General features: G+C 36.3%; 1 protein-coding gene across 2 annotated transcripts in view; it reads right to left on the bottom strand.

The window, feature by feature from the left end:
- Positions 1 to 29: 29 nt before the first annotated feature.
- The window catches only part of LOC306879489 (sodium/hydrogen exchanger 7-like), a 36,806-nt gene continuing 9,924 nt past the window's right edge, over positions 30 to 26,911 (bottom strand). The window contains exons 4-17 of one of the 2 annotated variants that reach the window (XM_079432475.1): positions 25,764 to 25,840; positions 23,719 to 23,831; positions 23,436 to 23,541; positions 22,846 to 22,987; positions 21,944 to 22,049; positions 21,380 to 21,468; positions 20,662 to 20,775; positions 19,529 to 19,640; positions 18,930 to 19,083; positions 14,395 to 14,454; positions 10,962 to 11,025; positions 7,796 to 7,878; positions 5,888 to 5,993; positions 30 to 2,027 (exon numbers count right to left, since the gene is read on the bottom strand). In XM_079432475.1, the coding sequence (XP_079288601.1) occupies positions 1,764 to 2,027; positions 5,888 to 5,993; positions 7,796 to 7,878; positions 10,962 to 11,025; positions 14,395 to 14,454; positions 18,930 to 19,083; positions 19,529 to 19,640; positions 20,662 to 20,775; positions 21,380 to 21,468; positions 21,944 to 22,049; positions 22,846 to 22,987; positions 23,436 to 23,541; positions 23,719 to 23,831; positions 25,764 to 25,840 (1,590 nt within the window). In that variant the 3' untranslated portion in view covers positions 30 to 1,763. The remainder of the gene's footprint in view (positions 2,028 to 5,887; positions 5,994 to 7,795; positions 7,879 to 10,961; positions 11,026 to 14,394; positions 14,455 to 18,929; positions 19,084 to 19,528; positions 19,641 to 20,661; positions 20,776 to 21,379; positions 21,469 to 21,943; positions 22,050 to 22,845; positions 22,988 to 23,435; positions 23,542 to 23,718; positions 23,832 to 25,763; positions 25,841 to 26,911) is intronic. The other variant, XM_079432476.1, reaches the window with a different exon arrangement.

Raw genomic sequence — 26,911 nt, 5'->3', positions numbered from 1 at the left:
ACAGACAAAAAAAATGGCAGCTTGATTCTGGATTTTTGTTGTTTGTTTATATACTGACATGCAGAACAGCAAGTAAAAGATGAATGCTACAGGAGGGAGATACATCTCCTGAAGGTACACACAAGTCCACCATAGTATGGTCAGAAAGAAAAAGCTATCAGACAGATTGAAAGAGTCATTCAGAAGAGGAGTGACTTCTTAGCCGGATCACATGTGAATTCAAGTCTTTTGCTACAGCCGGTTTAAGGTTCTGCACCTCAATCTGCGATTGCCACAAAGCCCACGAGGCTCATTTGCTAGCCGAAACTCCACATAAATAGTGCAAATCTCCTTGATTCACATTTATGCTCTGATCAGATGTTGAACTAGATTCCGTTGAAGTGATGCATTTCCTCACACACCTCAAGCAAACAGACAGGCGCAAGTGCAGAGCATTGTAAAGGTTACTGAATGGAAAGAGTGCAAAGTTAGTTTATTGTGTGGAGTATAAATCGAAATGAATTATTTCCAACATCTGTAAGTTAGTTATTAACTAAACTCTTGTATTTTAGACTTGCATTCATTAACGTGATTCATTTCTAGACACGGAGGATGGAAGGAATGCACATTGGCGGTTACTGGCACAAGGCCACTTGTTTACTGTATGAACACAAACAGCCGGGTCAACATTATGCCGAACACTCCAGATTCCGGATTTTGGAATCACCGACTGCTATATAGCAGCAACTCGTACATATGGAAAAATCCACCTTCAAGAACATTCTAATTTTAGGAGGCGCAAAAGGAATGTTAGATGCAGATTTGAAGACTCCTTGATAATTACACCGCTCTGCATCTCAAATTCTGGCTGTGAGTGTGAGCAAGTGGTTAATATGCTAATATAATAAAGCCAAACATGCAAGGACTGCAGCTCTGCTGCAGCTAAAGTGCATGGCTCATACACTCTGGTTGCATCCAGCTGTTTTCAAAAATAAAACAAACAAGTCCCACCGCTGTGCAGATCAACATTCACATTTACAACAACCAGCACATCAACTTGGCGTTCATACAACCAAGATATTGCAGGAAGTGTAAACTCCAACTCACTAGAGTTAAGTATTACAAGGTTCCCGTATGCAGTCATGAGATGAGCATGCACTCATGTCAATGTTGCCATTGTGTTTGTAAGCTTTCACGAAAACCACTGCCATGGAATATTTACAAACACTATGAGCTGCTCACTTATTTGCATAATGGGAAAGACGAGCATTTAAATGCAAATTACATAATACTGGCTGTTCATACAAAACTAAAATACTGGCTCAATCATATTTGTCAATCATATTTCCAGTTTGTAGCAGCATTGCTAACAAAACATTATTAAGCTAAAATGTTAATATGTGGCGGGCGGTGTGTGAGAGATAGTATGAATGTAAATGTTAAGGGCAGCAGAGACCATTCAGTATCAATCCCTCAGCATAAGGACAATCAGTGTCCAAAGCTGTCTGATATACAGTTTTTTTTTTTTTTTATATATATTTTTTCTTCTATAAATCACATTTTCAGGAACAGACTCGGAATCGGAGTCTGCAACAGCATCAATTATGTCGCCTCTGTTTCTCTGAGAACAAACCCTCCTGATCTCCATCTTTCTGTTCCCTTGAGTGTTTAGACCCCCTGCATGAGCTCTTTGGAGGGGTCGTGGGTGGTCCGATGGATTAATGTGCAAGAAAATTGGAGGTATGGAGTGCAGGGAGGCATGGTTTAAGGTTTGGGAGGCGGGGTCAAGCGTGGTCCTCCATGGGGAAAACGAGACGTGTGCCACGGCTCAAGAATTCATGTTCACGCGTGTCCAGTTCTCTCTCCAGAGCGTCCTCTGACGTGCTGTCGCTGCGTTTGCCGTTTACACCCCAGCTGCCGCCCGATCCTTCGGGGCCGGAGGAGGACGAGGCCCCGTTGGCTGTGATGGCTGTGTCACCATAGGTCAGCGTCAGGTCTCCTTCATTCAGGATGAGGTCTGAGTCATTGTCTCGCAGCGGCTCGTGGTTCTGCGGAGCACAGTGACAAGTCGGACATGAAGGGAGGAGGACGGGATGCTTCAACACACACACACACAGTTCAAGCTCAGCACAAAGGTTCATGAGGGACACTGTGGAGTCACAAGACGACAGAATAAAAAGAAAAATACACTTATGTCCTTGTGCAAGGAAAAAATTAACACTTACCTGTGTGTAATGCAGCCTTCAAGTACCAATGGGAATATTGTAATTACAAGTTATGTGTACATGAATGACCAACAAAGTCATGTTTAGAAATGGAAACAATATTCAAATGGTAAAACTGTGATATTAGAAGGGCCGTGTAGACGGTAGCAAATACTTTTGACTAGGTATGTCTTGAGATTTAGAAAGAAAGGAAAAAAAAGAAAAACGTATTCATTAAAAAACAATGAAAGAAAAATGAAAGGCCATGAGATCTAAAAAAAGGAAATAAATAAATAAGGGGGGGGGGTAGAAAACTTCGTAATGTAAAGTAAATGTAAAAATAGAAAAACAAAAATAGGATAAAAAAATATATATTTCTTAAAATAGATTACATACACTAATAAGAAAGAGAAAAATTAAGATTTAAATTAAAATTTAAGATTTTTTCAAAAGTGTTTAAAAGCGATAAAAATGCTAAAAGCGAGTTGGGTAATAATGTTTAATTGTTGAAAATAATACAGGGTGCGTAAAGGCTCAAACAACAGAGCTATTATTTTCAGAGCTCGTGGAAATAATTTATTTATAAGACAAATAATAAATTATATCAGTTTTGTAAAAGTGACACATATTTACTTAAGGTCTCTGCACAGAAAAAAAGGGACTTTTTGCTGTAATTTTTAAAGTTTATACTATCTTGTTTCTGATCTGAACAGAGTCATCGCAATAATAAGCAACACAAATGTAGGAGGCGCTTCCCAAGTGGACCTGAAGGCAGCATAAGCAATGACTGCAAAAAAGCTAAACTCTGTTCAAAAGATGCACATGTAACACACATTCTGCAATAAAGCATTTCCCACAGTTTCAAGGCTTGCCATTCACAGATCACTAGGTTTAGTGGTACTTCATAGAATCACTGGGTGCTACTGAAGGGGGTTGTCACTGAAGCACAGTTACACCAGAGGATTACACTGTGTGCCAACAGATCAAACAAACTAAACTCTGTTACGCAACCGTTAGCTTCACATATAGCTGCTGCTAAATCCTTTGAGAAGGATCTAAATAATGCCTGTTCCATGTTAATGGTTTGAGGTGGTGTGATTTAGTCTGTGAAAATCACCTGTTTAAGCTCTCAAAGGCTCTAGATTATTTTATATTATATTACATTACAGGTACATCTCAAAAAATTAGAATATTGAGAAAAACGTTTCTTGTAACTCATTTCAAAAAGTGAAACTTTCATATTTTCTAGATTCATTACATGTAAAGTAAAACATTTCAAAAGTTTTTTTGTTCTAATTTTGATGATTAGAGCTTACAGCTCATGAAAGTCAAAAATCAGTATCTCAAAATATTAGAATATTTACATTTGAGTTTCAATTAATGATCATCCCTGCAGTATAAATAGGAAAAGGTGCACAAGCAACAGGGATGACCACAAGCTTGAGAATACTGTCAAGCAAAGCTGATTCAAACACTTGATAACTTTAACGATATTCAAATTTTTTTAGATGTACCTGTATATTTTTATATATATATATATATATATATATATATATATATATATATATATATATATATATATATATATATATATATATATATATATATATATATATATATATATATATATATATATATATATATATATATATATATATATATATATATATACACACACACACACACACACACACACACATATATATATACACGTATATACATATATACACATATACATATATATATATATATACACATATATATACATATATACATATATATACATATATATATATATATGTATATATATATGTGTGTATATATATGTGTGTATATATATGTGTGTATATATATGTGTATGTATATATATATATATATATATATATATATATACACACAAATGAATGAATGAAAAATGAAACAACCATGATTTGGTTTTTCATTTTGAATGAAAAACCATAACAGCCAAAGAAAAACTGGCAGCAAAATTAAAAGCAAAAAATAAGGAATACGGTAAGACAATAAAATTTTTTTTCCAGATTTAACGAGCAAGAGAATAATAAAACTGATGGATGAAGTGAATATGGAAACGAAATCTAAACGTAGACTGTGGAACAGAGAGGGAGAGCTGGGGTGAAGTAAAAAGAGCAAAACAAAACAAAAAAATGCTATTCAAAGAAAGAGAAAGACAGTGAACTGTGCAGGTACACATGGCAGGTTTTAGGAGGACGTAGAGGGAACAATCAAGACAGAAAAAAAAGGAATAGAAATATATACAGACAGACAAACTGGGGGATTTAGATGAACTGACCCAGTTTAAAAGGGTGTATGTAACAAACATCAAACTCTTTGCTGGTATTCACACCATACCATATGCTGCAGCTATGAGGGGCATAATTGTGTTACGTGGGAGAGAGGTGGGCAGTCAAGCAGTTCTGCAGGACATTTAGCTCATTGTGACCCAACAGTACAATGTAAGACTGTAAGATATTTGTGAGCACAGCCAAGCAGGCCGAGCTACAGTACTAACATTGTGATGAATAGGGGAATTTTCAGGAGTGAATGGGCCTGCGACTGCTGTGAATAACTGTGTTCTCCATGCTTGAGATACTGGAACGCCTCTCAGGCTCACCATCATCAGAGTGGCATCATGAAAGGCCCTTTTGTGACCGGGCGCACAATGAATCTTCCTTCGGGTCTGTGTCCAGTCTAAAAGCCCCAGTGCTTTTGTGTCTGTCTTTCTCTCTTTTCTTTGCAAACAGGGTTTCACAGAGCAGCAATAATATTAGAAAGCAAGCTATGGAAACCAAAGCGTTCTGTTGAGGAACTCAGAATAAGTTACTTCCTTAGAAACATGGCATAGTGCAGTGTGAAGTAATGACCAATCTACTAGCTAATAAGGGACAATTTTGATTATATAGGCATTGGGTTCATTCTAAAATGTATCAGTTTGGATCTACCTTGTTAGTGGATACTTTGAATTAATAGAGTAAATTAAGGGCGGTATATATTAAAAATCAATTAAATAAAATTATTATTATAAAAAAAAAAAAAAATTATATATATATATATATATATATATATATATATATATATATATATAAAATCTATTAAAATTTGAAAGATAATACAGATATAAATCTATTTCATACATAAATAATTGTTCAAATATAATTTATTTTATATAGAAAATATTAAAATCAATTAAATTTTAAAAAGTAAACAGATCATTTCTAATTTTCATAATTTTAATATATTGATTTATAAAATTATATTATATAATTCTATTAAAATTTGAAAAAGTTAATAAAGATACAAATCTATTTCATATATAATCGATTTTATGTGGAAAATATAAAAAATCAATTAAATAAAACGATTATAAAAATCAATTAGATTTGAAAACGTAAACAGATAATTTTTTCATTTTCATATTTAAATGATTTTATTATATTTATATATAAAATACAAATATTACAATTTGAAAAAGATGAATAAACATACATATCTATTTCATAAATAATTGTTCAAAAATAATAGATTTTATATAAAACATAATAAAAATCAATTAAACAAAATAAATGTATGAGTATAAATATATAATATTTCCCCAAATTTCATGGATTACTTTTTAAATATATATATTTTTTATATATCTAGCAGACTGACTGATTTAATAACTGCATGTGCGTATGTGCTCTTACCTCATAGGCCTGGGGGCTGGTCAGACATCGAGCCAGAGGACCGCAGCAGGCCGGCAGAGTGGAGGTCAAAGGGGGGCCGCTATGGGTCAGGATAGGCTTCAGGTAACTGTAATTGTGTTAAGGGAAAAAGCTCTACTGAAGTGTCAATGTCAAGCAGACGTGAACCATGACGGTGTGTCACACTGGACTGAAATATAGTTGATATAGACTGTTCTTACTACATTATTACTTTCAATTCCAAAAACAACTGAAAACATGCAGGTATGGTAAAGTCAACGTAATGCAGTAGTAGTTTGTAGAGTACTCACATTAGCTAATCATACCTTATAATTCTCTACCAATTCAAAAATAGACTCAGTTCTATTAACTTTAACTGTATGCAAAAGAGCAGCTTGGACAGTCTCAAAGCACTCTGGTAAAGTAAATGAGGAAATCTTTTCTGGCAAAACTAGTTAATTCATAACAGCCACAAATCAACAATGACTCCAAGACTTCAGGCATTCATCCAAGTCAAACATTTCAAAACAACCAATCAATTCAAAGCTCCAAAAATTCAGCATGGCAGCAGCAAGCGCTCATCTCGGAAAAGATATGATTGAGTTTCAGCCTCATAATCATGGATTAAACAGATCATCATCCCCTTAAATAGTTCACTCAGAGTCCAGCACACAGATCTAAGCAGGACGGCTAGTACACATTTGGCAGCAATACTGAGGTTTTTATTTTTGACAGACAGGGATAAAAATAGAGAAGGCAGCAGTAAAGTGTCCATGGCTTGAAACCAAGAACACCCTGTGATGCATTTGGAAGCATATAATATATTTGAGGGGGACCTAAACTGGATGTCCCCTGAAGAGTTAGAGAGAGGTATAGACTGAAAAATATCTCTGTAGGATGTCCAATAGCATGGTCTGGCACCCAAAGAGAAATAAAACAGGCAGCTGGCCTTTTGGAAAGCACACAAACACACTTTAATTCACTCCCAAGGGCCTGTGGAAGCGAATGTTGTTGGGTAGGTTGTTGTGACAATAAGCCAGCACACTTGTAAGCTGACAAGCATGGCTGTGGGCGCAGAGAAAATCACAAGCTAAGATTCCTAATAAACATCTGACATAAGCTCTGCGGACCTGTGAGTAACCACATGTGGAGCTGGCTAGACACAGCTGTGCAGGAAGCGGATTGAGAAGTGTGTGAGAAAATGTGTGTGTGTGTGCTACTTTCACCTTTAAGCATTATTTCTAGCATCCGTGAGCTAAATAAAACCGCTTTCTTTGCTATTCTGTTCCTCTCACCACCCACGACCGTCTCGCTGAAAAGGTACGGCTACAGTAAACCTCTCAGCACAAAATAATAGCAGTGGACGGGCCCTGCTGAGAGCTAAAGAATCATTGATTGCTTCATTCAGGACTTGAAGGCTTTGTGAAAATGGACTGCAGCCATTTCATTTGACTTTCTGTGCAGTAATGACATTTCCAGCGGCTCGTATTGAGGTGTGGAGCTCAGACTGGAGTTTTTTTGGTGTGGGAGTTGCGTAAGGAGGGTGAGGGCTTGTCAGTTCGGGGGTTTAGAGGCTCAGTTAAGGCCTCAGAGGAACTCCAACACTGATCAAAACCAGCTATCCTATGAAATCTTCGAATTATTCATCCTTTCCTCACTCCGCATTTATATTCATCTAGATCCGCTTTAGTGGGTTTCATCAATGTGTGTCTCTCTTTTGGTATTGTCTATGGTGTGGGAGCAGATGTTTTTTCCTAGTCATTTGCATGAAGCCAAAGTAATCTCACTGGCTAGGCTCACGGAAGAGCAACTGTGAAAGAAGTAATGCTCAACCGTGCTCGAGTTCCTAATGACGAGAACACAAAAGCCTGCAAGTGTATGTTGTTGTGAATGGCATGCTGAAAAGGATACTTGTGGTCAAATGTATACCAAAGTCTAAAAAGCCAGGCGCTCTCTTGCTTGGTCTTGCTCTGTCCTTCTGACTGGGTTCCATCCTGAGGAGAGAAAATAGTAATAATGGCGCTTTTCCACTGCATGGTACAGCACGGTACGGTTCAGTACGTCTCATTTGAGGGGGTTTTCCACTGGGTACGGTACCTGGTACTTTTTTTAGTACCACCTCAGCCGAGGTTCCAAGCGAACCGTACCATTACCAAAACGTGATGTGTAAACTCTGCTGATCACGGATTGGCCGGAGAAAATCGTCACAGCCTGCGTCACTGAACTTGTGGCACGAGACACAACAGACCCACTAGATTTAAATCAGCACAGCCAGCGAAGCATCAAACGCAACCGTTTTGAATGAGTGCACCTTTTTTAAACCATCAAAAAATAGCTGTTTTGTTGTCTGTTGAGGAAGTACAGACGTTCCTCTTGATGGAGTGACGCAGAATGAAAAAGTTTTTCAGTAGTCACGGCAGTAGAGGTGGCGCAACTATAACAACATGTGAATAATCCTGCCCACTCTAAAGCGGTACTAAACTGCAGTGGAAACACAAACCGACCTGAACCGAGCCGTGCCGTGCCAAGCCGAGTCGTATCACGCAGTGGAAAAGCGCCGTAAGTGTGATTTGTTTAATCTACAGCAGGGTTATGCAAACTTGTTCACATATATCTATATTATATACTGTAGCTTTATCAAATATTGAATAATTAAGAATTCAAAGCACAACTCATTGTAGCAGAAAAAAAAAGTAATTCATTGAACAAATGTTAAAAAAATGACTTTAGAAGGCAATATATTGTTTTATGTTCATGACTGAACGTCACTCCATCAGTACCGTACAGCAAACAACAATGCATGTTGCAATCGAGTTTGTCAATTTGGAGTTTGTCAATCTGCTGTTTGTCAAAACCTGATACTTTAAATGTCAAAAGTCTGCCTTTTTGGTAAAAGGCTCAAAAATGCACTGTGTATTTATTTAAACTGCTACTTACCCGTTTATCATAAATAACAGTACACACAACTCAATATGCATCCATATTCATCCACTGACTTTGGACATGTAGTAAAACCTCTTGCCAGTACATTTATCCCAGTTCATCTAATCTCATGAGTTCATCTTCAATATCAGCTTCATTGCATTTAAAGAGATTACAGATTAACGCATCACAAACAAGCTCACAGTAACACTATACTGCAACCTATACCATAAGCTTGCTATATTCCTTTAGCGTTAATACTACAGTGTGGACAACTGTTAATATGATAAGATGTGTAACAAAGACAAAAAGTGTACTTTAACAAAAGTAAAACTGTACACGTGATTTAAGGTTGTCATTATAACAAAGAAATTCAGTAAATTTGCCTGTACAATTTTCATATGAAAGCAATACGTAACATGGCTAGTGATACACCACTTGATAAAGAAAAAATATATATTAACATCAATATTAACTAATTAAATTAAAACAATAGAATGTTATAAAGAAATAAATCTTTTCATACAATTTCTTCAACAACATTGTTGATTAATATTATCAATTTTTATTAACTGCATGCACAGATTTTGATTTGAACAAATCAGGGTCCGGATTTGAAACATTAAGAATTCCTATGAATAAAATGATTCTAAATCATTTTTCTTCTAATTTCCTAACTTAGTATGTATATATATTGCATAGTGTGCATATATAAAGTATACTGTAGTCCTCTTAGATTAATGTATTTTAAACTCATGAATTCTTTTTTTTATCATTGTAAATGACCTCTGAAATGTACTGTTTTACTTTCCAAATTTACTGGGTTGTTTCAAACATCAAGCATAAGTTACATAGACTATATATTGCTTTTACCAAGTTTTACCGGTAAAAGCAATATATAGATGCTTGTGTTCCAGATAGAAACACTCAAGTTATAGATAGATAGATAGATAGAGAGAGATAGAGAGAGAGAGAGAGAGAGAGAGAGAGAGAGAGAGAGAGAGAGAGAGAGAGAGAGAGAGAGAGAGAGAGAGAGAGAGAGAGAGAGAGAGAAAGAGAAAGGCCTTTAAGAGACCAGGCGGTTCCCCTCACCTTCGAAGCATGTTCTCTTCAGGTAATAACAACTTCCCAGAAACACACTAATGGCTGTTCAACAATTTACTATCTGACAGTAATGTTGAGTAATAATTTACAGTGGAAAACAAAAAGGTCCTCTCTCCTGAGTTTATTGTATTCTTAAAGGGATAGTTCACCCAAAAATGAACATTTTGTCATCGTTTACTCACCCTTGTGTTGTTCTGAACCTTTGACTTTTTTCTTCTGTTGAACACAAAAGAAGATATTTTGAAGAATGTTGGTGACCAAACAGTTGCTGGTAGTAAGTCAATGGCTACCTATTTGGAAAGAAACTCGTACTGCTTTGGAACAACATAATGGTGAGTAAATGATGACAGGTCTTTAAATTTTGGGTGAACTATCCCTTTAGGAAGACTTTTGTGAATCTGGCCCAGATTGTTCATTTCATACATCCATAAACCAACTGTGTTTACCAAGAAATGCGTTTGACCACTTATGGTCAGTCGTAAGCACAAGCACTCGTCAACATCTTTATTTTTTCAGCATCAACTCTGTACTAAAGTACCAGTATTTTTACATTTACATTTATGCATTTATCCAAGGCGACTTACATTGCATTCAAGTTAGTTTTTTTTTACATTTTATCAGCTCTTGCTTTCCTTGGGATTCGAACCCATGACCTTGGCGTTGCTAGCGCCATGCTCTACTATTTGAGCTACAGGAAAGCCTTTGAGATCCTTAGTGCTCATATCACCAGTGCATGAAGTCTGCGTTATCTTCTAAAACTGAGTTTCTACTGATCTGATTTCTGTCATTGGCCTATAATGGAACTAGTTTAAACTACATATGAGGTCTTAAATGCGAAAGGAACAGGATGATGTGGCAGCAATTGAAAACAAGTGTTTCACATTTTTCGAGAGAAATGTTAATGATAATTGTGCTAAACCACTATACTTGGGTGTACCTGGGTGGTTTCTGAGGCATTGCAAAATTCTAAGCATCACTCATGTCTATAGCAAAAATAGAATACTTGGTAAACGCTTCATTGGCAGGAGGACAGAAACATATTGAGACTTACTCCCTGAAGGACCTGGAAGCTGTCCCCACATGGCTGAAGATCCTGGTCAGGGTCCACTCCAACTCTGAAAGAGAGAACCAGCGCATCAGTCCACCTGTGTGCATCTGTGACATGAGCTTTTAACCCACAGTGCATATGCAGCCAAATATGTAACACAACCTTTTGGCAAAGCCCACAAATGGCAGCAGCATGAAGAAAAGATAAGCAGGCGAAATGGACTCAAGCAGAGCTATACTGATCATGTTACAATCTCATTTCACACAACATGACTACAGCAGCATGGCAAGGTTTCCACTGAGAAGTAGTTACATAAATAAATCGTAAGGTCTACAGGCAATTCCACTCATTTGTCTTCTACAGCTGGTCGCAGGTCTAAACTTCTAGTTTTTGAGATCATCTAATTTAAATAAAATGACCACAAAATAGCATGTAAAAACAAAATGAACAAAAGGATGAACAAAATATTGAAAATATCTTTGAAATATTAAATACATGGTAGGAATGTACATAATACAGAATACACAAATTTAAATACACTTCATGACTGATGTTACTTTTACTTATACTTTTAAGTTGATTGTAGCATAAAATATTGACCATTTTGGTTAGTGTTATTTTTACCTAAACTCAAATAAGATATCAAGATTAGATGAAAGAAAATATTTATGTAATAGCAAGTATTAAAATAACTCAAACTAAAATAAACTAAAGCAGATATATATAAAAAAACTAATAAAAAAAAAGGCAAACACAAAATTACTAAAACTAAATAAAAAATGAAAACTGAAAACATGAAAATAAAAGCTGGTTAAATTTTTTTTATAAATCCACGTGACGTAATACTCTCATGAACACGTGGCGAAGACTGACACGGAAGAGAAGAAATTGTTGAATTAAGTCATTATTTTTGTTTTCTTTGCACAAAATGTATTCTCGTAGCTTCATAACATTCTGGTTGAACCACTGATGTCACATGGATTATTTTAATTATGTCCTAACTACCTTTCTGGGCCTTGATAGTGTCAGTTGAGTTGCTGTAAATGTCAAGTCAGAAAGCTCTCGAATTTCATCAACAATATCTTAATTTATGTTCTGAAGATGAAAGAAGGTCTTACTGGTTTGGAACAACATGAGGGTGAGTAATTAATGACAGACTGAAAGAATTTTCATTTTTGGGTGAACTATCCCTTTAATATCAGTGCATCCCTTCATCCCTGTTTTGTTATGTCCAAACTGTGTTTTCCTGTGTAAGTGAAAAGTTCTTGGCCAGAAAAAACTGCAAAGTGGATCGACATCCATCTGGATCAGAGACCAACCTTGTGTGGAGAGCCAGACATGTTCTCCCATTCGCTTGACTGACTGAAATACGAGGAGAACCCAGCAGACCTTTAGAGCTCAGATGGTGAGATTTTGCTGAGATAAGTGATACACTAGGTGAACTTTCACTCTGGCCTTTAAGTACATTTACTGATCTTTGATCCTAAGGCTCATCTTTTATTCTCCCTCTCAATTAAAACAGTGGATATGATGCGGCCGCTGGCTTTTGAACCCAAAGGATCAACAGAGACTCCATTGTGAAGTCAGACAGAGCTTGAGGGTTAGCAGATGCTCAGGCGTTCTGAGCCTCTAGTGCCACCCATGTGGACAAGTGCCAATGAAAACAGAAAGAGCTGACTTATTATCTTTGTCTTTGCAATGACAAGCAGTTAAAACTTTACTGAACATCTTATCTTTTTACAGTCAGCGAGGAATATTTGTTTCTCAAAACGTGGGTGAAACAACAGTTAACATACTTCTGCCAATACCAGCGTTTCATTTCTGGGTGACAGACCGGGTCTATCACGTCTAGAGGAGAACTGCCTGTAAGACAAAAGAGAGAGTTTTCCTCCCCAGTGGTTTATAGAAAGGGTGCCCAAGTTGTCCAAACAGGACTTACAGCTCTGAGTTACAGATCAGGGAAGATTTGTTTACACACAAGTTACACTGGGAAATGGGAAACCGTGGGGAAGGAAGAAGCCTGAACTTTGTTGAAGGAATGTTTGAAGCTAATGATCTGTATTTATTATTTATTTGTGGTAAAGAATTGCAAGTTGAAAAGCAATCAAATTGAGGGGCTCAGAGGAAGAAAAGCAAGAGACAAAACAAAACAGGAAACGAAACAAGGAAATCGAAAGAATATCTTGGTGTTAAATAATATAAACATTAGGCTACTGCAGCTGGAGGGTGGGCTACATTAAAGGGTCACACAGAGATCAGAGGAGCCAGTTATGACAACAACGAAAAAAGCAAAAATTGAGGAAGAGTACAAAGCGTCACTCCTAACCACAGCCTACACAGTATGCACACGCCTGTGCAGAAAGCATAGAAGCGTGGTGGATACCGAACATTTCCTTCCTGTAAGACGGACAGAGCAGCTCTCGCTGTCAGCCTGTGTGTGCGGTTGCTAATATACTGAAGCCAAGCAAGTCAAGGGCAGCGGATTGCTTTGAGTGCAGGTATAAGAGGAAGCTTATTAATTTTGAAAGTCTAATCTTTCTTTTGATGCCTTGGTATTACTCATCTGCAGTCTTCAGACAGGAGGGTGTCGAGTCTTTGCCAGTGAGCTTTGTGTACAGATTTCATTTCGCACCCCAATGTGAAAACAGGAGTGACAGTGCACACACATTCTTTCAAAGTGACTCCCACCAGTTTTAAATACAGCCCAGGAAGAAATGCACTGGCACATCATGAAGACTAACCACTGAGAACAAACATTTGAGTGTGCAATGGAAGTTAACTGCTTATAAAGGGGTGCTGTAATGATTTATACGGAGTAGAAAAAGAGAAGAAGATTTTTGCTGGAGTACAACAGATAGCAGCAGTGAAGGATTAGGAATAAAATAAAATAAAGCAGAAAATATATTAGATTAAGGAATAGAATAGAATAGAATAGAATAGAATGTTTGCACTGAAATTCCAGCCACCATTTTTGTTTTCAGGCCTAAAAATTAAAAAATACTGTATAAACCCTTTGTGTGTGGAGAGACTCTTGTGAAGAAAAACAAACAAAAGCTACAAATAGAAAATATACATTTGTACCATCTGTAACCAAATAGAAAAAAATAATTCTAATAAAAAGAATTTTCTTTAGGTATTTGCATTGATATTTTCAGCCCAGTGTGTCCAAAATTGTTGATTTCAGATAGGAATATTAATTTCTGTACATCACTGTAAAATAAAACAGGATAGGAACAGGAGCAGAAAAGATTTCGCAGGAATACTGTAGAAATACAATAGAGTCTTAAGCAATCAAGAGATATGTGCTTGATTAAAGCAGAAGCCCAGACATTACAGTGTCAAACACCCACGCAAACGACTGCTTTTAATGTGCATTTTACCAGGTGAAGTCAAAAGGTCACCACCACCTGTACAAGAGTTCATAGTCCATCATCACCTGACGTAATTCCACAGTCTACGCAGCCTCTCCTTCTCTGCAGCAGACGTCTCTCCAACCCTGAGCACAACACAGAACTCTTGAGATCAGCCCTGCAAACATAGCTTCTACTGAGAAAAGACTTCAAACGCTGAGGTTTCTCTAACAGCAAAGATTGGTCTTTGTGTCTATGTATTGGTACTTGTGCTTCTTACATAGCTACATATGAAAACACATAATAAATTAAACAAGGAAATTAACATTTACAAGAGTGATGTAATGGTTAAATGCTCCTCCTAGGCATTTGCCGAACAGAGACAGAAGTAGTCAAATTATGTAGGTCAAAAGACATTTAAACTCTTTTCTGCAAAACAGACATTTCCTTTCTGATACCTAAAGTATGTTTGGGGCTTCACATTCCTGCTCTGAATTGGCTCTCTGTGCGCTGAACTCGATGTTTATAGGGTAAGTGGAACCTCCCGGGACTGTTGTAGAAAAGGCAGAACTGGCCAGCACAGAGGAAGAAAGTCTAAACCAATGCCGAAGAGAATCATCTGGCTTAGGTCTTGAGCAACAGACAGTCTTCAACCACAGGCCATTTCAAAACTATCATAAAACTGTATATAAGCTTTTCTAAGTTTTCATACAGCAGTTTGTTAAAATAAGAATAACATTAAATAAAAAAAGTCTATAAAAACTAAAATTAATAAATGAAATGCTAAAAATAAATTAACATGAATTACAACTAAATTAAATTTTGAATTAAATATTAAATAATTAAAATTGAAATATTAAAATAAAAAGCAAAGTAATACAATGTCCTCATGAATACCATGAAAAACAGCACTAAATGTGGATATGAAAGTAGCCATGCTTTGCATTCTGATGTATTTTTTACCCAGCACTCAGACACTACATTGACAAATGCCTAAAGTACACCATCGATTCCAGGTTCAAAAGGGAGCTATGCAAAAGCCTCTCTTTAATCTCAGGTGACGTGGTCACCTTGAATAGAAGCAGTGGTACCCCATCTGTTTCTTTGAGCTAAACGTGAGCCTATTCTTTCATCCACACTTAAGTACAATAGCTACAATACAATAGTTATCTGATTGCTTATTTTAATTGCACATTGATTAGTCTGCAGTTGCCCAAAGCAGGAGACAACCACAGTTGAGTTAAGAATAGTGTGTACTGGAGAGCAGCCCTCACTCAACATGGAAAAATGTAGCGTGTGCTAGTCTAGGGGTCAACTGTAGTGCATTTATGGAAATGAAAACCCTTCGGAGAACGAGAGAGAATAACCTCCATCAAATTTAGTTGAAAAGTAGAACAACAAAAAGCCAGCGGTGGAATCCCTAAATGCTCAGGAATCACAGCTGGCAGAAAAATCACTACTGTTAATACACTAATGCGCCATGTGACCAAAGGATTGTTACTCTTGCTGTGCAGAATTTAAAACAAGAGAAACCCAAAATGTCTTTTGGATCTGCCAGTTTAATAGTCTTATTATTGTCCTAAATGCAAAATTCATGAAACTAAAGTTGCTATACTCTTACACTAAGTGAAGATGATTTAATTCTTTGTATTGCCTCTTTGTAAAAATGTTCAGTTGTGTTGTATTGTCAAATAACATGAAGCAACAACATACATTTGCAACTCAACCTGTGCTAATTAACAATTAATTCCACTATACTGATGTAGAGCAACCGCCCACTCTATGCACACAGATGGAAATTAATGGCCTTTCAGAAAGAAACAGGAAACTATCAATATCAGCATCCATTACATTTTTGCAGTGAAGAAACTTACATCTCGGCTTTGCATATGTGCACTTGCATGCCGTGGTAAATATATAAGTATATGGAATTTTTCACCCATTTTATCATCAGTAAGTCTGATTGCAATTTACATGAAAAGTAAGATTTTATTCAAATCCCTAACCCAATTATTTGTAGAAACCCCACACAAACAAGGCTACTCTCTTCTGTCACCATGATGTACACACTGGACCACTGGACGCACTCTTTTTTTCAATGCTATTATTGAGGTATTGAGCACTTCAGCAGTTTCACAGTAGGCTATATATGAAAGTGTTTGAACACAGAACATGAACGGTTTACAATGTTTGATTGTTTATACAACTTCCACTTTTACGGTAGGCTGGACAGTAAAACTTTGGCTTTGGTTCGGTTCTAGATCTGGTGCCTTAAATGTCAAATTCATGTATGCAAAAGTAATGCCATACTTAACCTTAACTTTTTTTGCTTGCTTTATTATTAATTTTACACTCTTTTGCCTTCATTAGACAGGGCAGTAATACACAGCTCTGATAATTACCTTTTCTTATTTGATGTTACATTATGACTCTGCACATTGTTCTACTGTGATGTGAAAAGCAACACACTGCAAAATGCTGAATATTTGTTAGTTTACTGGTATGTCACACAAAAAACACAAATAGGGATTTGAGATGTAGACTATATGGTCTACTTCCATGTTACACTTTTCTAATTTTTGGCGACTTTGGGTAACGTATCTCCTATAGATGTCCCAATCAGTGTTATTTTCACACCATTTACAGTATGTATTAATATTTTTAAACGCTTTCAATTTTATATTTTAAGTTTTCATTTTTATTTATATTTTAAATACATTTTTATTCATATTAGTAATATTAGCATTTCAACTTATCTTGGTTATTTGCCAGGCCATCTAATATTTATATTTTATTTCAGCTTCATTAAAAAGAGATTCTTTATTTACTACAACAGGCCAGTCATAAGCTCTCAAAGCCATTTAGTTGGTGTTTGAAAAAAAAAATTAAACCCATATCGCTCTGATTTGTTGGCATTACCGGACAAAAGCAACTCATTTACAGAAATACTGTTGTTAACGCTGCTTAGATTCTTGCCCTAGTTTTATTTACCCCGTTTTGGTCACCCTACGCATATCTGTGACTCATTGAGTGCACAGCAGTTTTGCAGATAATAACCTGAGCTTCTCAATCTCATTCTACAGCAGCTGCCATCAGCATTGGTCCTCAATAATCCTCTTTATTCTGACAAACTAGCAGCACTTATTAATGGCGCTGTATCAGCCAGCCCCTGCTGAGGACAGCCAGACAAACACTGGCTCTTGGCGACAAAAACAACCCCAGCTCCTTTCCCATCTGCTTTTGAGTGGTTCATTTTCTGAGAACATTTCACCTCAGAACAAACGAAAAGGGAAGAGCGCACCGTTGACAAACAAAGTGTGAAAACAGCCATCGTCTCAACCTAATGCCTTTTAAACCCTCTATGAAGCCACAAAATAGTCATAAGCGGTCTTACTAAGGAAAATCAAATGCGACCTAATTTGCCAAAATCTGCTTGATAAACATGTTTATGCTGAGCTTTTCTGCCACTTGCTGGAGAGTCCATGTAAGTCTTTTTTCAAAGTTATCCAAATCCATCTACCATTCAAACTGAAAAACATGCTACAAGTAAAACCTGTTAACTGGTTCAAGGTAGTTCCCTTACTACATATGTTGAGAAATTGTATTAGAAGTAACCTTGCATTTAATGCAATTTTACAGTAAAATACTGTTAAATATAAAGTTTTAATAAAAATATTTTAAATATAAATATTTACAATTAAAACCTATAAACTAGCATTCCCAGGATTCTCACATTTGATGGCATTTCATTTAAATGTGTTTCTTAATAGTTTATCAGTTATGTATATTAGGGTTTTATGTTACAACATGCTAATTACTGTTTATTGCATTATTGTTACCATGATGGTGTATTGTATTTGTGTTTATGACACTGTGTGCACCTTCTACATTAGTATTTACTTGTGCAAAAGCTTTTTGTGATTAACTTTGATTCATCATGTAGCTTTCTTTTTACCATGTGTGTGATCATGGTGGTTGTCAGTATATGTTTAAAGTACAAAACAGATTTAAAATGAAGTTTTCTTCGTAAACTTTCTTCGTTATCGGTTTTGTAAATATGTTTACATTTTCACTGTATTTTTACAGAATTATCCTGGCAACCACAAAGGGCCAGATTTACTAAACAGGGCAAATTAGCATTAGAGCGCAATTCCATAAAAGCACCGATGGGAGGGGAAAATTCTGCGTGTGATTTACAGACAATGCTCACATTAAAGAACACGGACGCAGCCGGATCATTTCCATAAGGACCAGCTCAATCTACCAAGAGCAGCGCAAATTACCGCCTCCTTTAAGACATGCTTTTTTTGAGCGTTAAATATTGGCGCAAATACCAGTGATCTGACAAGTGCAAATGTTAGTAAATCGTATTGCGCGATTCATTTTAATACTCTCCTCCCATAAATTTTGTGTCCATGCCTTTCCAGTGCTAATTCTTCACTGCGCGTCTTTAGCAAATCCCGACAGTACTATTTTAAAAGGTTTGGTTGGGGTTTACGAATTTAAATTCTTAAATGTTCCTTCAAACAAATTCTTCCTGTGCATGAAAAATGTTCCAAAATCCCTCTCGCTCTTAAAAATGGGTCAGATAGGGCACTGATCAAGTCTCTTGAACTCTGACCTGATATGTAGCCAGGACAGCATTGGCGTGGTGCCTCCTCCAAACACCCAAACTGTGAAGAACACAATGAGCAGGGTCGTGGTGAACATCATCTGCCGCGCGTATGTGGCGGTGTCACGGATAGCCAGAGCGAATGCCATTGCCCCTCGCAGCCCTGCAGAGCACAAACACACACACAGCAGTCACAATAGATTTTAGTAAGAATGACAGCCCTGCTACAAATAGAATGGAAGTGCACTTAAGCAGGCAAACAGCCATCACACTCAATCAGTTGTGTTTTAAGGGCACTGCACTTTGCTGCCCTTTTAGCTGGGTGGTGTTGCTGGTCTGGAGGGAGCTGCTCCACATCAAGAGCTGTAATTAGAGATGTTCTGATTCTGATGCCTCATTTCACTCTTAATTTAGATCTCGATAAGCTTCAGCAGGGTGCTGAAATCTACAGAGAGTTCACATCAAAGAGTCTGACACTAAAGGACACTACAAAACTGATTGCACTGATTTATATTCTACTTCATTGTATTTATTAAACGGTTCTGTATCTTTAATGTCATGCAAGCATCAGAGAAGAGGAAGTAAGCCAGGTGTGCTCACCACCATACCTGCAAACATCATCATGTGCTGAAAGTTTCCCCTGATTTTGTGTCTTCGGCCCAGGTTAATCAGGAAAGACAAAGGATAGATGTTCAAGGCCCGGCTAATAAAGATGGATATCTAGTAGTCAAAATGTTTAAGAAAAATCTTCTCACATATGACATATTAAGTTAATGGAAATGTATACCTAAACTACTGTTCCAAAAGGGTTTGCATTAACATTTAATCAAGTGACAGTAAAGACTTTTACATTGTTACTAAAGTTTTCCATTTCGCCTAAATACTGTTCTTTTGAACTTACAATTCAATGAATTCTGAGATAAAACATTTTTCACAAAAATATTAAACAGCACAGACATTTTCAACATTGATAATGAAAGGAAGAGTTTCTTGAGCTTCTATGATTTCTGAAGGATCATCTGACACTGAAGACTGGAGCAACGGCTGCTGAAATTCAGCTGTCATCACATGAATACATTTTAAAATATAAAACAGTTATTTTCAATTTAATTTCACAATATTACTGTTTGTACTGTATTTTTCATCAGATAAAAGCAGCCTTGTTGAGCATAAGAGACTGTCAAAAACATCAACAAATCTTAACGACTTCAAACTTTTAAACGTTATTGTAGATTATGCTGCTTTAAATTGATGGTTAAAAGTTTCAAACCACAGATTATGCTAAAGAACAATTCAGGAAAATTACATTAGAATTTGCCATTTAAAAACAAGTACAGTATTGTCTGTACATTATTTTACATATTATTATACATATTGTTTTCACAAAACTTGTAACATAGAACACAAGTCATATTGACCACTTTTACGGTGTTTTTGTCCTTTTTTGAAAGAGTATCAGAATCTAAAATAATATAACAGAAAAGTAACTTGCTATTCCTTTAAAACTTATACATAATGCCTCCTAGTGGTCATAAATCAAGATGATAAAACAGCCATGAACTTTTCCAGATGTTTTTAGCATTTAAAATTATTTAGCTCACAGGTACATCTTCTCTAAAATGCTTCTCTAAAATAAAATTCTCAAACTCTTTCTATCTGACAGAGGTAAATGCTAGGGGTTAATGCACATTACCACCTCCTCATATAAAAGGTGCAATGTAAAACTGAAAGACAAGGATACAAAGGCTCCAAATATGAAAATGGGGCTGAAGACGTGATTCTGAAAGGTGAAGAGAGCAAGGCCCATGTATGAGAAGATGAAGTTCTCTGCTAGGAAGTGCAGCACCTCAAACAACTGCAACAGCAAAGAAACATGCCACACATGAAGCCGTATGCATCTGACAGCAGCACATTTGGTCAACAAAACAGCTGAAACAACATTCACAAAAGCAAAATGACACGTTTTCAAAATCAAGTCCTAACTAAGTGTACTAGAAATACATGCTCCACCTCTGTATACACTACAATGCCTTTTGTAATGTATGTTAGATCTAAAGCCGAGACCAGTATCTTCAACTCCTGTGACTGTAACTTCAAACATTTCTCTCTATTGACAGGAGCTTTGATAATAACGAGTCCGGCCTCCTGGAGAGAAATCCAGAGCCACAGGGGTGTCATAATTACGGTTGCACCCCACTTCACTTCATCACACATTGCACTGCTCTGACAACACCACAGGGGTGCTGGGAATTCACTTAGCGCTATCCCTCGACTTGTGGCCCCCCTGCATCAAAGCATCTTTTGAAGTAGAAGAAAAAAAAAAAATCTTGTTGCTTTTTTCTACATTCCTTATTTTTTCAACATTGTCACAGTTCTTTTCACTCTGGTTTTATACCAGCTGCTCTAAAAGCAACTAAAAGCTCATATATTTGACCTCAAACAAGGTTAAAATATTTTACCTGTTTAGTGCGTTTGGTTGATTCCTCAGAGAGATTGTTGTAGGTATAATGGGCCTGTGTGATTCCACAAAACAGCACAGCGACAACACCTAAAATAGTAAAGGATATCAGCATCATATGTACCTTTTTCCTTTCAAGTGGGGGATGGGATGCAATTTCAGTACAGGTTGGAGGTGACTAATGAAACAACCAGATGATAAGTGCAAATGACTGAACACATTTACACATCAAGGATGTTATTATTCAGCAACATTGCCTGCCCAGGTACAGCAAAATGGAGGAAGTTTTTGAATGTTATTTGCATATTTGTATGCATGAACATGAAGGTAAAATTTTTGTCATGCTAATAAAGCACATTAAACCTGAACAGATGATTTTCTAAACACCAGAAAATGATACTATAATTGCAGTTGATATTTAACTATAGCAGGAAATGTTGTGCTGTTCCTAGAGGGGAAGCAGCTGCAGCTTCATATTATCCTTTATTATATTATAGTTTGACCTCTGGGTTACCCAGCAGATTATCCACTATGCTTTCATTACCAACCCACACAAAACACCCACCTGTGAATCCACAAGCTTCAGCTAGTAGAAAAGTACTCCAAGACATGAGGAAGAACAGAGCCGTCTCCAGGAGAGGGAAACAGTGCAGCTTGGTGAATTTTGTCACGTGGATAAAGTTAAGAATTTAAACCATATCTGGTATCTAAATAATCAGATAGCTAATCAAAAAAAAGATTAAAATTACTAAAGATGTACACTACCACTCAAAGGTTGGGGGGGGGGGGGGGGTTCTTATGGTTTATTATTTTTTTATAAGGGGGGTCTCTTTTACTCATCAAGGTTTGCTTTAACAGTAACAGTAATATTGTGAAAAATAATCAATTTAAAATAGCTGTTTTCTATTTTAATATATTTTAAAATGAATGACAAAAAGCTGAGTTTTCAACAGCCATTTCTCTAGTTATTGGGTGTCACATGATTCTTCAGAAATCATTCAAATATGCTGAGTTAGTTCTCTAGAAATATCAAAATCGAAAACAAGTTGCTTCCTATTTTTGTGGAAATAGTGATGCATTTTTTCAACATTTTTGATAAATAGAAGGGTAAATAACAGCAATTATTTTAAATTGATTTTTGTAGATTTTTTTGTAGATTCTGAAATTAGATTTTTGTAAATTGAAAAATACTCTTACTGTGATTTTCATTAAAAAAAAATTACTAATGTTTTTTTATATTCTTACTGACTCCAAATTTTTTAATGAATATACAAACAATGTATATACAAACTGGGTCCTCTTGACAGAAATCAGTCACTGTTTAGAGGATAATCCTACAGTGTTTCTAATTTTACAAATGGGTAAAAGAATCAACATCACAATGAAGCCAAAAGGGCATCAACACAACTTATTTGCATAAACCTAAATATATTTAGACTGATTTCATGACAACATGCAAAAGGATATGAGGGCAGTGACTACTCCAGTGACTGCACCCATAGCAAAAGAGCCACTGAAGATGCCCAAGAAGACGCCCACCGATTTGAAGAAGGCAGAGGCATCAAATGTGTGTGTGTTGGCTCCTGTAGGCTGATACGCCACAATAGACCTGCAAACCAAAGACAAAACAATCCAAATCATTAAATTAACTGACTATGCTGATCTGATTACAGATTACTTGAAAATGCACATTATTTTATTTTTAAATTACTTTTATTTTATATGCATGTTTTTTTCCAACCAAAGACTAAACAACACAGTTTTGCTGTGATAATCTGACTATAATGGCAAATTGTGTAAGTGGTCCCAATCAGAAACAATCAGCTTTAGCTCATAGTGTCCAAAAGGGGGAGTCAAAGTGCCATCCTGAAACACAATTGGAGTTGCAGCATCATTAATTTGTACTATTCAGCATTACAGTGAAAATGTAAAACCCCCTCTGTGCTGGCATCCTGGAAAATCCCGCCAACTGCCGCTGACAAAACACGTGATTTTAACCTTTTTTGTAGAAACAGAAGGGGAACAAGAAAGTGATACTGTTTGAAATTGGGACTTACGATGAAAGGACTAAGGCGACTGCATCGTTCATAACACTCTCTCCAAACAGCAGTGCATAGAGATCACCATCAGCATGAAGCTCATTAAAGATCGCAAGCACTGTGACTAAAAATCACACACACACACAAATCAGCAACATAACTTATTGAAATCCTGAATGGTAATGCACGACTTGCTAGTCAGTTCATATAAAAGATGCTAAGATTTCAGTGTTTAACAGCAAGTAAATTTTATCTAAAAAGAGAACAAAGACAAAAATGGAGGAAGAGAGAGATGAAGTACCTGGATCTGTGGCAGATATTATGGCACCAAAAAAGAGGCAGTCTGTATAGTAAAACTTGTCAGTGAGTTGACCCAAAACCTGCATCAGTTTCACCACGCCATACATGAGGTTTCTTAAAAAAAAAAAGTGTTCAATAGGCTTGTAAGAATACAACTCAAAGGGAAGCTATGTTAATAATGGCACATTAAAATACTATTTATACTGTTTGCTTGGTACTGAAATGTTCATGTATGAAACAAACAAGTATCCAACTACATTTTCCAATATGTGGAGTATACAACAAAGCACACTGCCAGAATATTGTATCCCACAATGCAATGTAAGTTGACTTTTCACTGTGTAACGTGACAAATGAACCTGCTGATATTAAACCAGTTTTTAAACATGTCTGACACACTCATTTTTAACACTGAAAAACCTTTTTGCATTGCCGGACAAAATGTATGCTCAAGGTACCAAGTGTGAAGGTGGAGCTCATACGACAGCAAATGAAGAAATGAATCTGATAGTGGCTGATTACTGGTGCCATAAATTCCACTACGTGCCTGAACCTTATTGGTAAGCACACAAATAATTTTTTTAATAGTTTAGGTTAGAAAGTGTATAGATTTACAGGTACACCTCAAAAAATTGAAATATCGTGAAAAACTTAATTTTTTTGTAGCTTACTTCAAAAAGTGAAACTTTCATATACATTTTAGATTCATAACATGTAAAGCAAGACATTAAAAAAAAAAAAAAAAAAAAAATTAATTTTGATGATTCAAAATCCAAAGTATCTCAATATATTAGAATATTTATATTTGAGTTTCATTAAACAACCATCTCTACAGTATAAATTCAGGGTCTCTCTTGTTCTTTGAAACCACAATAATGGGGAAGACTGCTGACTTGGCAATGATCCAGAAGACAATCATTGATGCCCTCTACAAAGAGCGTGAGTCACAGAAGGTCATTATTGAAAGGAGTGGCTGTTCACAGAGTGCTGTATCAAAGTATATTAAATGCAAAGTTGACTGGAAGGAAGAATTTGGGTAGGAAAAGGTGCACAAGCAACAGGGATGACCGCAAGCTTGAGAATACTGTCACGCAAAGCTGATTCAAACACTTGGAAGAGCTTCACAAGGAGTGGACTGAAGCTGGAGCCACTGCATCAAGAGTCACCACGCTTCAGGAAAAGGGCTACCAAGCCACTTCTGAACCAGAGACAATGTCAGAAGCATCTCATCTGGGTTGTGGAGAAAAAGAACTGGACTGTTGCTCAGCGGTCCAAAGTCCTCTTTTCAGATAAATTTAAATTTTGCATTTCGTTTGGAAATCAGTGTCTGGAGTCTGCCCACACTGCCAAAACCACTTCGAAGTGGTTTGCTGACCATGATATTACTGTGCTTGATTGGCCAGTCAACATGCCTGACCTGAACTCCATATGGAATCTATGGGATATCTTCAAGAGAAAGATGAGAAACAGTCGATCCAACAATACAGATGAGCTGAAGCCACAGGCTGATCGCTTCCATGCCACACCTCACTGATGCTGGAGTTTGTGCTAAAGGAGCCCTGACAAAGTATTGAGTGCATAAATGAACATACTTTAAAGAACTTGAACTTTTCTGTTTTGCAAATCCTTTTTTTGATTGATTTTAGGAAATATTCTAATAATTTGAGATACTGGACTTTCATAAGCTGTAAGCTCTAATCATCAAAATTAAAACAAAAAACTTTTTAAATGTTTTACTTTACATGTAATGAATCTAAAATATATATGAAAGTTTCACATTTTGAAATAAGTTACAAAAAAATGCACTTTCACGATATTAAATTGTTTTTTAGATATACCTGTACATGCTGTTACTGGCCACCTTTTGTGGGGGTTTTGTTTTGTAAGTTCACTTAAATCATAATCAAAAGTAGTCACTCCTTAGTATAGCTCTGTTTCATCTGTATAATTTGTAAAAAAGTTTCCGAGGCATGTCATGGCTGATCCACTGTCTGTATGTAAAATATTCCATGGTCTGTGGGAATATTATGAACCTTAGTGACTCACCCAATGACAAAACAGGAAATGGCAGTGCCCAGGAACGCATAAGTTATGATGGATCCAAGGTTTCTGAAGAAGTGTCTCTGGAGGAACAAGGAAGAGCATGTTAAGAGCATGTAAAACAAAACAAAGAAGTGTAAAAATATCCTTGCCCTGAGAAAACATTTCAGTCTCTGTTGTATGTATTTTTATATAATAAATACTACATCAGCAAAGGCTGCATTTAAAGGGATAGTAAAAACAAGAATATTGTGAAACCTTAACATTTTTAGCAGTCATTACTCGTCTTCCGTGTCACATGATCCTTCAGAAATCATTCCGATGTGCTGATTTGGTGCTCAAGAAACATTTCTTATCAATGTTGAAAATAGTTGTGCTTATTATTTTTGTGGAAACCGTAATACAAATTTCTTTCAGGATTCTTTGATGAATAGAAAGTGAAAAAGAATGGAATTTAGATGAAATAGAGGTTTTTTTTGCAACATTATAAACGTCTTTACTGAGACTTCTGGTCATTTTAATGTGTCCTTACTGAATACAAGTATTTATTTGGGAGGAAAAAAATTTATTATATTGAAAAAAAAAAAAAAAAAAAAAAAAGAAAAAAAACACACACACACACACACACACACACACCCACATATCTTACTGACCCCAAAAAAAAACTGTACTCATAGAACTCAAATTATCCAAAGAAATCAAAGGTTAAATAAATAAATCTGACTTTCTTCCACATGACTTAAAATGTCATATGACTATTAGTCTTTATCTTGACACTTGGCCCAACACAGTCATTCTTACTCTTCTATATTTCTCTCTTTGCTTCTTTACAGAGACAGCTATTTTTTCCTATGTGAGTATCAGTCACAATATGCTGAGTCACTCTGTTGCTACAAAGCGCAGCAACTACAAAATGATTTGATGTTACACCTCTCTCTCTTTTGCTGTCAAAAGGGCTTCTTCTGTTGCAGCTCTTGTAAACTCCTGCACTGCTTTTTCTGACTGTGGTCTTTCTGTGGATGTGCATGGAGTAGATGGGAATAGCTAGTAATCACTAAGATATAAATACAGTCAATTTAAAGAATGAAACCTTGTTACTAACCAAAATAAACTGCTTGGGAACGCAAATATGAAATCATTTACGAAAGAAGTTC

The sequence above is a fragment of the Barbus barbus genome (assembly GCF_936440315.1).
Source record: "Barbus barbus genome assembly, chromosome: 13".
NCBI classification, from domain to species: domain Eukaryota; kingdom Metazoa; phylum Chordata; class Actinopteri; order Cypriniformes; family Cyprinidae; genus Barbus; species Barbus barbus.
Note: the sequence above shows the minus strand (reverse complement) of the source record. Positions and strands in the feature narration are given on the sequence as shown.